At 35.1% G+C, this 14,608-nt stretch overlaps 1 protein-coding gene across 4 annotated transcripts in view; it reads right to left on the bottom strand.

Moving 5' to 3' along the window:
* Window positions 1-14,608, bottom strand: part of kl-2 (dynein heavy chain 2, axonemal kl-2) — a 564,598-nt gene that overhangs the window by 503,101 nt on the left and 46,889 nt on the right. For all 4 annotated transcript variants that reach the window (XR_014132735.1, XM_081769103.1, XM_081769086.1 and 1 more), the window contains exons 8-11: window positions 12,842-13,007; window positions 10,241-10,383; window positions 5,828-6,004; window positions 912-1,077 (exon numbers count right to left, since the gene is read on the bottom strand). Coding sequence is in view for 3 of the 4 variants with exons in the window: in XM_081769103.1 (XP_081625229.1) it covers window positions 912-1,077; window positions 5,828-6,004; window positions 10,241-10,383; window positions 12,842-13,007 (652 nt within the window). In the remaining variant the exon portion in view is untranslated. The remainder of the gene's footprint in view (window positions 1-911; window positions 1,078-5,827; window positions 6,005-10,240; window positions 10,384-12,841; window positions 13,008-14,608) is intronic.

Genomic DNA, 14,608 nt, shown 5'->3' with positions numbered 1-14,608 from the left:
AAATTTTTGTGCTCTTCCACCGGGAATCGAACTGAACCACGTGAACCTAAAGCACACGCACTAGCCGCTAGACAAGCGGAAAGGGCTATTAAAGGTATGAACTAACAAATATCTATCATCACAAGAAATCGAGATCACTGTATTATTAACGTTTACCTCAGTAATGTTAGTTGACGGCCAGTCACCGTGCGCGGCTGACTCATGCGATCTTCGACAAACGCTTTATGCCAACGAAATATTGTCTTTTCCTTAAGCATTCTTCTATATATGTATCGTTCATCTTTACAGTCGCCGAAGCCGAGGCGAGGGATTCAAAGTCGAATCTTACAAACTTACTCCAGTTTTATATCCATACTCACAGCTAGAAGATTCTCGATATAAAAATCAACACATCTTCTTTGCACGGCTACTGAGCGAAAACTAGTGAATAAAACACGCTCGGCGAGTTGTTATGCTTACACAACGAGTTGAACTACCTGCCTACATTATTGTTGGGTCCTCTTGTGGTTTTGATCGGAAATACCAACCCCACTGACAGTTGTTTTAGTACAGCCTTTGTAGTGTCTGTTGAAGACAGCCTTTAATGTGTATCAATCATTTGAAATGAACTCAGATGCTCATAGAGAGTATTAGTACTGAGAACAAAAGTAAAAGAAGCTTCAATCTACTAATAGAATTGCATTTGCTGCTTTTCTTATCTATTCCCTTCTTTTGTTATTCTAATTACTATTTTAGTATATTTTATTATTATGTTTAACTTAAGTATGAACAGTTTGAATTGAGTTCCTTTAAAAATTTTAACCACAATTTAAGGCAAGTTAATAAATAATTAATTTAGAGCTTATTTTGTACTACAGGAAGATTATGCAAATGCATGTAAGTATGGAATAATTGAAGAAATAATATTTTACCAAAACTGCTTTCTTATTAAATAACGATTTCAATGCAGGTCGTTCTGAGTATGTGTAGAAAGCAAGAAACACCTCTATTCCTATTTTTACATTTCTGATAGTCTGGAACGCTGTTTCTACCAAATTCTCTATCATAATATCCAAGTCTTTTACTCGATTGCGAAACCTGTAACAAAGGTATATACAGATTATTCTTAAATCATCAATTATATTTTTCTTTCTTTATGACAGAAAATTGATCTGTAATAGAAAGTTATTCAATACAATTCGTTACCATTTGTCAAATATTAGAATTATCACCTGAAATATACAGGGTGTTTCAAAAAGAATGAATTGAATTTAAAAGCCCATATGTATTGACTAAAACATACTACAAAAATTGGAAACATTGCAAAATACTCACAAAATCTTCAAGTTTTAGCTATGCTATTACAAATGCTCTATGTGTCCACAAGGAGCAGCACAAACATCTAGACGATAGCAAAATTCGTCTGGACTGGACTGGACTGGACCTGAACTCTTATCTTTACACACGCATCCTGTCTCTTCAAATTAGCAATACCAACGATGAATGTTTTTGGGTGCAGGCGGATCAATACTAAAACGACGACGAAAAACACGCCGGACCGAAAACACTGACTCAGTCTTTGCAAACTGCAGCACACAAAACGCCTTCTGTTGAGCGGACGCCATCTTACTTCTGACTGACTGCAAACTGAGGAGAAGACGCATTGACTGACAACTAACGGCGATTTTCTGAAACTCTAGGCCACGTCCATTCAAACAACACTCATTTCTTGTCGGTACGTCCCCTGTTCCGTAATTATTACCATCCAAAATCAGGTCATTCTTTTTGAAACATAATGTACTTAAAATCTAACTACGTTTAGTATTTTTATATGAGAAACAGCACTTTGTAACTTCAACAAGCACCTGAAATGACAGTTTTAAAAGTGATAACAAAAATGACTTAGTAACTATATTAAAATTATGGTTTTCTTTACCACAAATTTCATGCATAGCTAGGGTTCACAGATGTTCAGATTTAGCTAGAAGATCCCAGATTTACACCCCCCCCCCCCACAAAAAAAAAAAAAAAAAAACCTGTATGAGACTCCAAATGTATCGCTTTCCTTCCAAAACATAAGTTAATATCATTCACGAGATGTTGAAAAACATAACGTTTTTACTAGTCATCGATACTCAAGTCTTGATCTATTATTTAATCAATTCAGATATTTAAGCAGAAGGCAAGTACATAACTATGAATATACTGTTAATTTTCATGGCCGTGCGCATGCACAACTTCATCGGTATTGCCAACTCTGTGTACGAATTATTTTATATATATTATAAAAGCGGCTTGGATTTTGAGCTATAAAAGATCCACCCCAGACACCCCCATATAGACTTGAAAATTTTAAATGGCAAAGGGGTCGACTAATATATTGTTGGAAATGACTCGACAAGAGAAATATTTCACCGAGAGTTTCAAGTCCCTATGTTGACCCCAACCAAAATGGCGTAAAGTCCGGCGTATCATATTTCGTGTCCGTAAAGTCCATTGACACCCGGTGTATCTTCGAAACAACTGAGAATATGATAAAATGCAAAAACACAACCCCTCGTACCCCTATCTAGGGGTGTCTGGGGTGGACCTCTTATAACTGAAAATTCAAACCCCTTAAAATAATGATGGCCGTGTTTTTGCATTTTATCACATTCTTCGTAGTTTCGAAGATAAACGGTGCAGTATCGAAGATAAACAGACTTTATGGACACGAAATGTGAACCGCCACCATTTTGGATCGGACCAACATAGGGACTTGAAACTACCAGAAAAATATTTCTCTTGTCAAGACCTTTCCAACGATATATTACTCGACCACACTGCAATTTAAAATTTTCAAGTTGACCCCATGTACCCCTATATAGGGGTGTCTGAAGTGGATCTTTTATAGCTCAAAACTCACGCCCTTTAAAATAATAATATACCTGTTGTTTTTTCGTTTACTCATATTTGCAGTCGTTTCGACGATACACGGGGTGGCAACGGACTTTATGGACACCCTATATATATATATATATATATATATATATATATATATATATATATATATTAGGGTGGTCCTTATTTTCACAGTCTGAAATTTCAACCTCTGACCCTTTCATATTGTTCCTTTCTACTACGAAAAACAATTTTCTGTGAAATTAGAATCAAATCGATTAATATTTTGAGGTGGATCAAGCGACTTGAAGTTTATTACATAGTTTGCCGTAGAACACATGCAAGTTATACATAACATGCTATCGCGTTATTATAATTATTCATTCCATCATGTACCTATATAAATTAATGATAAATAATAATATTAAATATTATAAAAATAATAAAATATAATAAATTAATATACTTATAAATATATAAATGATAACTATCTTTATATATATGATGCTTCTGTCTACCTGCGTGTGAGCCCAAAAAGAACAGCACAGAAAATTAATACTACAACCTAAAATATTTACGACCTATATCACATTCTTTGGAGGGTAACCGAAAAGCAGGGACCTCATCATGGCTCTGTCTATAGTCTACACTCTCAATCTCGCAAGTTAAATATTCAGCTATTTTAAGAAATGCTTCATACGTGGCTGGTGTGTTTTAATTAACGAAGAACTAATTTTTGTAGTTTAGATTTTTCACTGACAACACTTCTTATAAAAATTAATCAGGTTTTAATAGTGAATATCAGGAAAATTACTGTACTCTTACAGCCATACATTGTAAAATATAAGACTGTAAGAGTAAGTTTTTTTTAAAGACAATTGAAGTATGTAGTAGAGGCTCATTCTCAATATATAGATTCATGTTACAATTGCAGCAGTGAAACAAGTTCTTGTCTACTTTATGTATCGTCATAATTTTCTCCAAGATATGATCCGAATGGCAGCAACCAAGACAGTGGAGCGAGTTGAAGACTTCTGGTCCCGTTCTAGGATCCCTGTCAAACATCGTTAAGATTCGATAAAGAAATCTGAGCACCTTTTCTTAATAAGAATCATAGGATCCAGACTCAAAAAGCCAATGAAGCCATTGATTGAGAAATTTCTCGACATCGCACATTTAAATGCCATAGATCTGATGGATAATGAAGGAGCGACACAAGGGACGTTCTGGCTGTATTGGGCGACAAGGTGCTCCTTCGAAAAGAAAAGGAGAAGTGAAGAAAGAAGAAACGCGAAAGAGGAGAAAGCAATGATACAAATTTGAAGAAGATACGTTATTCGAGAAAACAATGTTATCGAGCAGCAGCAACGAAGAAGAAGAGCAAGATCCAATGGAAGCTGCAGATCCCAGTAAACCAGTTGATGTTCGACTTCGAAAGCGAGGACGCAAAAGTGTTATATACCTAGGTATAATCTCAGTAGCCGGAATGCTGGATAGGAATAGACTATCGAATAAGGTGGAAGCAATAAGGTAGAGAGGCAGTCCATTTTAGTATCGACCATGGGAGAAAAGAAATTGCTAGAATACAGTATTGTGAAAGAATGGGGACTGGGAAACTTGATCCATACACGTGTTTTGATATTACCAGTTCCTACACTGACCGTTCATCACGAGCGTGTATCATTCTTGAACAGCTACTAGGCCATACTCTTCTCCACTTCGGACGTCGATATCACATCCTGGAAATTATACTGTCCTCTGCCTTCGGAGTGTGCTTAGGATCCATCTTGTCACCAGACATTTTCATGTTCAAAAGTTTCAAGCAACAATAGCCTTTCATTGACCAGGGAAAGCATGAAGCTGTCATCTCAGACAATTTTACAGCTGCAGAAATTTGTGATGTCCAAGATGAACTAATTTCTTTCTGTGAACACGAACTGGAGGATCGTCAACCGCGTGATGATTATTGCGAACTACTCTTTCTGATGTTAATCTTCTTTGGAAGTTTACCATCTGGTTCATCAACCCAGATCACGTTCCGATCTCCTAAGCCAATGCATCAAACTCGCTGGATGGCGAAGGCAATCTACAGTCTTAAGGTTTGGTTGTTCCGTTCCCAATTTAACAGAGTTGCAGCGATTGCAAGATCTCAACATATTTCTCGCGAAGATTTATTTTATATTCTGGTTTTTGGCAATCCTAACAGAGGTGGAGTTGGCGATGGTAGAAAGTAAGATACACGTCGATTTTGTAACAAAAAATCTGAAATATATTTCCTCCTCTTGGCATCACAGATAGTTTCCTCAGTGAAGACCCTAATGTATGGAATGATAGAGATGGCTTTAATGCCGCTAAGACAATTATTTGCTCATTAGTAACTACAAATGATCATGCAGAGCGTGGTGTCGCCATATTACAAGAAACGACTCAGTCAGGACGCTTTAAGACTGAAGAACAGTTGCAGTATTCTATCCAAGTAATCGAACACACACGGGAAAAGTTCCATGTTACAAGGAAATCAACTTCCCTTCAGGATCAGTGATTACAAATCTATATAGGGTTACCCACAATCGGAATATGTTCTTCTGTAATAATTCAGAAGGAACTATTCGAAACTTTTGCAGTTACATTGATTTACTGTGAATAATTGACTGTGTGAAACATGGTATGCTCGAACAATTAGCATTAGATCTTTACGTGGCAAAACTTTTACATTGTTGAGCCACCTCTAAATATATATATATATATATATATATATATATATATATATATATATATAATACAGAATAATTAAACGCATAACTATACTGGGATTTCAGCAATTAAGTAATGAAAATGGATATTCTTAACCTTTAAACATAATTAATAATTGATTAACAATCTTTGTGTTATTGCATTATTGGAAACTAACGTAATAATAGTTCAAAGAAGCTCAATTTCCAAATGTTGTCTATTAATGTTTACTTACTTTGACATTTCTTCACTCCACTCTTTATTCTTTACATCCAGAATATCTGACCTCTTTTCAGTGATCTCATCTAAGTACTTACGAAATCTTGTTTCAACTTTCATACATATCTTCTCGTATTCCATGCCTCTCATACCATGAAACATGGGTGGTGGAACATCTCTTGTTTCGTCTATTCTGTGAAAAGAAAATACAAAAAATTCAGTACTGCTAGGTTTATAATTACACTAAAAATCTGAAATTATATGCCCCGAGGGCTTAGTGTATCCTCCTCAGAGCTGAGGCTGTGATAGCAGGTAAAAATTTACACCACTGCAATTAAATTGGTCATTCATGATCAAAAAGTAAGAAAATGTGGTCATTTGGTATATCAACACTGTGGGTGCATCACACAGTTAGGTATCATATTTGATACCCTAGGTCTTAACCAAGCAAATATATGAATTCCTTGCCTCCAAGTTAGATGAGCAGTTGTGCATGTAAATGGTGGAAATAGTAAGAAACAATGTTACGGTTACACGTCTATACAATATTTAAATTTTGATTACATTCTTAATAAATAAAATAAACAAGTTAAATATTACAATATGCATTAATCGTAATTGTATTCCAATAATAAATCCAGAAAATTAAGCAGTTTTCTTATTTCTAAAACGTTACACTGAATATTTTTAACTGTTGTCTTAGTTATAATTTCAAGTTTTCTTCGTATGTTGTTTTACATTTTTTTTTCTTAAATAAAGCAAAGCAATTTCTTCCACTGGTAAAACAGAGGTATATGTGACAAGATGAGCATCGTACAAATGTTAACCCCTTGCAATTTTCCATCCTGCATTTTGACCTACTAGCCTGTGTTTCGGGATTATATTCTGGCATATGTTCTGCATTGTGTATTCTTGATTTCTGAAAAGGCACAGGAAAAATTTGCCTCTGTTTTCTTTTCCCTCTAACGTCTTTTTCACCACTGGAATCCTGTGTTGAACTTGCTTCAGCGGCAGAATCCGTATCAAATTGACAACTTGAACTCATAGTAACCAAAAATGTCTTTTCTTGACATTTGGTGGCGTTTAGCCTCTTCACGGTATCCAATCCACGCTGCTGCTGCCACAAAATCGAAGTGAAAATACATCTTACAGTCCATTTTTTGTCCTTGATTTGATACGATACTTGGATATTACACGATCTAACATATCAACACTGCCCAAATAAAGGTTGTACTTCCTCATAATTGCTGGTCTTGGAACATGCGCATACTCTTTCTTCTTTTTACACCAACGGCGACATTCATCTACAGGATTCACCTCAATATTCGAAGAAACAAAGAGCATAGATTGATTGTCGAACCAATTTACTATTACTACTTTATAATCGTTTCGAACCACCTGATCATAGCTGCCTCTACCCAGGATTTTAGTTGCAAGTCGGTCTTCAAATGCACATATTTTGGAATGCGAGATTTCACTATTGTTCCTGTTGCCAGAATATTTCTGTCAGATAACATGTCCAATAAAGGGGTGGATGTAAAGTATCGGTATGTATATAATTCTGTGTTATTTGGTAAACTGTCTCACAATTTAAGATCAACACGTCCAACATCAAGTGTCTCTGGATTTTGTAACATATTAGAAACAATAATGCTTTTTTTCCCTCATAAAATACAGATCGAAGGGCAAACCATTCCGTGAACAGACGACAAATACCTTTAGTGCTACTGGATTTGGCTTTCCTCTTGTTTCATAGCTATATTCGCATGAAAAGGAATCATTTAATCGTCAATCGAAACCTGTTTAGATCTTGTGTTTTCTCTACACGCATTCGCAATTTGGGACACCATTGGGCGTATTTTCCATAACCTGTTCTCTTCACGTTAGTAAGGTGTAACTAAATCATCGTCCACAGCTTTGAGATTTTTTTCTGAGCTGGAGAAAACTGTCTCCGCTAATACTGTCGGACACAAGCGGTATCTTAGTTCATCTGTCCCAGAACATTCTGATTCTTGGCAGTCCGAATAGGTTCATTGCAATAGAACAACCAATTAGAGTTTTGATTTCTTGTGGGATTATATTGAAAGATTTTCCAAAATCTCGGACACCTCGCATGTCCAATACTTCGTTACATCTTCAAAAAAGTAATCTCCGAAGTATCTACTGAAATACTCTGTTGGATTCTGTAACTACATTTGTAACTACAAAACACCCTCTTGTAACTACATTTGTATCGGTTGTGACCTAAGGTATCATATTCTATACCTTCACTGTTCGTTACTATTATGATGTAATAACTTATATGACATTTCATAAAAACACATGGCATTTCTTGTAAGACTATAGAATGTAAATATTATTCAGTAATATCAACTACAAATAATGAAATAAGTGAAACGTATCATGAGAACTCCTCACATGTGTTCATCCAGAGATTCCTGCCATTCTATGCCTCTTGCAGGATTCACAACCACACAAAACCAACAGAACAATTAACGGTCACAGAGCGCACGCCGTATAGTTGACGATACCACAAGCACAACTTTCTTCGTTGAGAATGTTTCAAAACACGCAAAATCCAAGGTATCACATATGATACTCCAGGTCTGAGGAGGGTATACTAATAAATGTTACAACAGTCTCTACTTATTACATCAATTGCACTAAAACAAGAAACCGAAGCTTATTCCTTAAGGTACAATTCATTCGTAATTAGTGTTTTTGACCACATTTCAATCAATCGTCGTACTTCCAAAATACATATTTCTTAAGAAATATTGTTTCTGCAATTAAACTAAAGCTGTGCCTTTACGGAAGTAAGTCAAAGCAGTAGAAAATGTGATAATCGGATACAGCAAAATTTGTGAAATAAACTGAATGGAGTAGAACTTTAATGCCAATAGCACTGCCACTACTCTATATCTGTAAACTATGTTGATGTATTGCTGTTTTGACGAAGAGTTCAATTCAAGTATTAAAACTTAGGAAATGAATACGCACATATGAACTTATCCATCTACTGAATGTACAGATAAAAAATACAGCCTTAATACATAGAATAAAATTCGAGTGCGGTTGTTTTTCGTAATTCCACAAAGTCAAAGCATCACTTTATGATCAAAGTAATCCTTCCAAACTACAACTTCTACCATCATCTGTCTGGGTCCGAACTAGTGCTCTATTGGACTATGAGGCTAAATAACCTATTATTTGTTTAATATGGAAACACAAACTTCCCATTACGCTTTCTTCTGTGTTAGTTCATATGGACCCTCTAAGACCTCTCCTGGTAAAGTCAGGCTAATTAAGATGTTCACTAATAACACTGGCAGTTTATTGGTATCTTCTATCTACATTTGTACAAATAATAGAAGAATGTGCGTGTCTGTGTGTCTGTCACCAAATTGTCACATAGAAAGTATCACCTAAAGCCACCAAATATTGTACACAGTTAGATCGTCACCAGATCAAATTGTGTATGAAGCCGTTTCTTCGATTTTCAAGAGAAGGATTGCGGGACAAAATTTATGGCAAAAATTACATTTATGTACAGTTAACCAAGGTAAAATGTGTTAGGTAGTAAAGTGCATATGAGGTAGGCAACTCAACCGTTTTTCCTGTGTCCAGGTTGTATACTTTTAGATCTTTGCATTCTTTAGTATTAAACTTACTCTTTGTATGCGAGTGGAAAAAAGAGAGGCTATTGTGTTCTGTTCTTAGGCATGAAGATAGGAAGAAGGAAATGAGGATAATCACAGAATAGTATCAGAAAAGTAGCGTGTCGGGAAACTACTGTCATAATGACATGGACTAGTCGGCTAAAAAGAACTTCATTAACAATAGGCAGACAAGCAGTGAGAAATGACGAGCGTTGGAAGATATAAAAGTTTTTCATGAACAGTTAGAGGGAAATGGTTACGATAAGAGGAAATTGGGTACAGAAGAACATGGACCAAGAAAAGAGGAAGAGAAAATGAAAGTGAAGTAGGAAGATTGGAGGAAGACAGTGAAAAAATAAAAGAACATACCGAAAAAGGTATTTCGACGTACAGGTAAGGAAGAATGAGGTTACTGGAGATACTAATGGAGAAGAAAAAGAATACTAAAGGAAGAGGTAGGAATAATGGAGGAAAAAGAAGTAATATACAGAATCCAATGCAGTGAGTGTTGTATGTGCTATGTTGAAGAAACAGGAAACAAAGGAGTGAATACAACATAATCACAGAAAGAGAAAGAAATGTATTCTACAAACACATAAAAGACATGCGGCATGCAGTTAATTGGGATGAGGTGAAAGTGTAAGGCCAGGAAGACAGAATGATAATCAGTAGATGGGTGCGTCTCGTATATTTTTAAGTGTAGCAGTTATTAATTATACTTGTTCGAAAGGCAACATTTAAGAAAGCAAAAGTGCTATTTTCAAAATTACCTGCACAAATTTATCATTGATTCACAAATTTCTACCATGTCTTTACATCTTTGAATAAATATGTCAACGTGATTAAATATTGTTGGTTTATTTAAGTCCCATGGTACTTGACTGTCTCCAAATTGGTTGTGCGCAGAAGAAACCTAAAATAGGAGAACATTTATTATTAATTATACTTTACTTATATTCACATCTAGAACTAACTTTTAATTCTACCACAGTACTCAAAATAAAAAATAAAATAAAATAAAAAAGAAGAATAGTAAGTAACGAGAATACAAGTGTTGTAAATTGTATGTTCAACACAGTGCAGAAAGACCATTTTGCAAGTGAAGTTTAAAATATGCAAACTTATAAATAAGATAAATATTATAAATTAATTACTATATGACATAAGTGGGTCTTAATTTATTTAATTTAGGCAACTTCATCCAAAATTTCAAACGTCTCCTCAATAATCGCATGCCCAGTTAGCGAAAAATGATATTTTGTATATTTGAAAAAATGTTCACATGCGTTACGTAACAATCATACTCTAATGCTGAAAGAGGGTGTTTTGACAGTTTACAAGTAGAATGTCTACACTTCTTCCACTAGTTACAAATCTCGAAGATTATTCAGGTTACCCCTTCACTTACACTGGTTCAATACGACGAGCGTTTGATAAGTCCGTGACTTTGATATTTAAGAATCGTGTTTCATTCTGAAAATCAATTTATTTTTTCGACTTAGTCTTCCGCCAGCTCGACACATTTTGTTCAATGTTTTTCCAACACTCTTATGTCTTCCAAAAAATAAGGTTTGTCAGATGCTGTTTAACAGGTGTTTGTATCGAGCATGGTCTCATCAGATGGAAATCTTCCTTCACCAAGACAGGTCTTCAGGTCTCTGATGAGGAAAAATTCAGAACGCCCAAATTTGGAAAATATGGTGAATATGAAAGCAGCTCCTACTGTAATTCGATAGTTTTGGCCATGCTAACTCCAGAAGTGTAAACCGAGGAATTGTCCTGGTAAGGGAAAATTTTACTATTCACTAAACTGGATTGCTTTTTTAAAGATTCTTTCTGAAAATGATTTAGTAAGGAGGCATAGCACTGACCTGTAATGGTTTTATCCTTTTCTTGGTAATCTATAAAAATATGCCACGAGTATCCCAAAAAATCGAAACCACGATTTTGCCAGCTGATGGAACAGTTATTACCTTTCTTGGAGGATATTTTTCTGCTAAAATGCCCTGTTTTGATTTCCTGCAGAAATCTACTGTTTTTTCCTCGCAAAAAGTAGTGCTTACAACACGAAAGTTAACTTTCTATTCCAAATGTTAAATATTTAATTATCCAGTTTAGAAAGCTATCCCAACAGCCAATTAAATTAAAATTCTCGAAGTTTATTTATTGAAGATTGTCAACTTTAACTATAAAATGAAACTTGCAATTGGAGTGTCACATTGCGAAAAGTATTGACTTATCTAGCGCCTCTAGTAAGATGTCTAAATAGACCGTTCCTTATTATGATATTTAGGAGTCGTACTGTTTTGCACCAAGTGGGCTTTGTAGTGGGCAAACACCGTGTTCATGGGTTTTCTCGGGGTTCTGTTTCCACCCACTTAATTCATTCCACCACTGCATTTATTTTTCATCATCACCGTCTCCTTTAACCTAGTAATCCTTTAATCGTTGGACGTAAAACAGAAAGATTTAAAAAACTGTTTTATGTTTTTTGTGCTCTACACACTGACTACAAATTTCCATTTGATATTCATCACTTTATTAGCTTTATTTTCATTAACAGCTTCCATGATTTTGTTATTTTTATACATTCATTCTATTAGTTGTCTTTTTCGTCATTTCTAATGGATATTCAGCTTTCTTATCCCTCAATCTATTTACGTCCACTCTCCTCTTAGAATCGAATGCACTTTTCCGGTTAGAATATTTCCAAATTAACACCCTACTGTAAGTATATTCCTTACATACAATCCGCGTAATGGTTCGTTGTTCGGGTTCTATTACAATAATAATGTTCTTCCCTTTTGACTTCACTTCTACATAGCGACGTAAAGAGCAATCAGATCGCATGTCATCGCAGACAGGTATCTTTGTAAGAACTGTATTTATCCGATTCGCATTCTCTTATCGTCAGTCACTTTACAGTAATTCTACTCCCTCCAATTCTCAATCTCTACCCTTTATTAACTGATTCTTCAGATGAATTATCCAACGTAAAATTGATATTTTTGGATAAAAATGATAGTGTAAATATAAAGAGGGAATAATGTACGAAATAATATCTCCATTTTAAATCTAAAACACTTTTGAAAATTTTAAGCTACATCATGTAATGATAATGATGCTAATGTATCAGTATGACACATCTGGATGCTTTTTAACGAAAACTATCTACATATTGTAAATAATCGATCAGTGTCTATACATACATTTAAAGACACAGAAGAAGAAACTGAAATAAAATAACGAATAGGCTTATTATTTTACAAAGTCGAATTTACGTAAAGTGATAAAAAAAATTAATTTTAATTTAAAATCATCTGCCTGATTAATTAAAAATAACAATCAAATGAAAAATTAACATAACATACCATATGATAAATAACTTTCCACTGTATACAACACTCAGCACACTCTCCGAATATTTGAACACCATGTCGTGTCTTGCCTCCTAAAATTTCATCTAAATCAATGGAATCTATGCATCGCTTAATAATTTGGTTGCTGATGGCTTTACAGAGAAGTGTCAATCTTTCCCTACGAAAAGAAATAATTTTATTTTACAAACATGTTCAAGTTATCACAATCAAATGGGTACAGTGTGTTTTCAATTAAGGTATACACTCTTGAAAACAGAATATCTCACTAATTAAAGCAGATATGTATACAATTTTTGTGCTGCTGTGTACCATAAGCATGTATATGCTTTCTGACAACAGAGATGGATATTACATTCAATAGGCTGGGGCACTATTCAACTTTCATTCCGAAGCAAGGAATTTTCTTGATTGTACAGTAAGGGACACTTCTGGATGGTACACCCATATGGAAATTTACGGCAAAAGTGTACCACCCAGAAGTGTCCCTTACTGCACATTGAGAGATGGACAGGAAGAAGCGGAAGTGCTGCGGAGTATCCATTTTGATCTCTGGATTTAATCCCCTTGACTTCATTTCTTTGGGAGCTCTGAAGAAAATAGTGTACGCCGAAAATCACAAACACTGGAAGATATGAGAGTGCAAATTGAACAAACCTGCAATGCTATACCATCAGGGGCGAACCTAGAGAGGGGTATGGCTGTGTAACATCCCCACTCAAAATTTATTCAGTGATTTTGGGTTTCTGAGGGATTTTACATTGAAACTTTGGTAAATGGAAAACAAACAAACGCTACGCTTCTACGTTTAATCAGAATTAAGTTGGTATTAATTAAGAATAATTTAAGTTATCGTTCTGGTACAGCCGTATACAAGTGTTATTCGTCAAATTTATTGCCAATTCAGCAAATATATATTATATTTTATGAATCGTTTCATTTCGTTAATGTACACTGTGAAGCAGACTGGCAAATTCACATGATTGTCCGTATGTATTAGAACCATTTAAGATTACTTCTGTAATACGGAAGCAGAGGAGCATAAAACAAACAATAAAAATGTACAAATGTTATGTAATAAGTCCGTTGCTATCAATGAAAAACCACGAAAAACCACCAGATCTTTTTGCCACATTCTGTATATTGATACAGGGGAGACTTTTCGATGCTTCTCCTTAGAGGAATTGCTAGCTTAATATTGGACATACCTTAGCGCAATGATTCCCAACCGGTGTGTCGTGCAGTCCCATAGGATTAGTCCCGAAATTTTAAAATTTAAAACTCATGAAGCATTTAATAAACATTTAAAATAAATTTTGAGACACACTGTATCAGTCAACGCCTCCAGCAGCATTAAGAATGCTCAATACTACAAAGAGTCACTAGTTTACAGAAATTTATAGTTATACACAATTATAACACTCATCACAACGTTTGTTGTGTGAGCAGTTGCTCCATTTTGCTGAAATCACATTCGGTTCGATGTAGGTATCTTCTAAGTTCGAGAACCAGAAAATTTTCCACCATTAACAGATAACGCTCTGTAGTCACCGTAAATTTTTGCCCTGCATTCTCCTCAAAGAAGTGTGAGCCAATTACACGATTATTCATAACTTCATAGCACACTGTCACTTTTTCACTATGAAAGGGACGTTTATGCATTTCTATAGGGTTTCGATCAGACCAATAAAGGAAGTTCTACTTCATTTACTGTGAATATGTTGCGCGATTTGCGTAAATTTTGAAGCGTTGGTTACTGAA

This window comes from Thermobia domestica, chromosome 1 (assembly GCF_964235325.1).
Source record: "Thermobia domestica chromosome 1, izTheDome1.hap1.1, whole genome shotgun sequence".
Classification (NCBI taxonomy): domain Eukaryota; kingdom Metazoa; phylum Arthropoda; class Insecta; order Zygentoma; family Lepismatidae; genus Thermobia; species Thermobia domestica.
The sequence above is the reverse complement of the archived record's forward strand: the minus strand, read 5'-3'. Positions and strand labels throughout refer to the sequence as shown.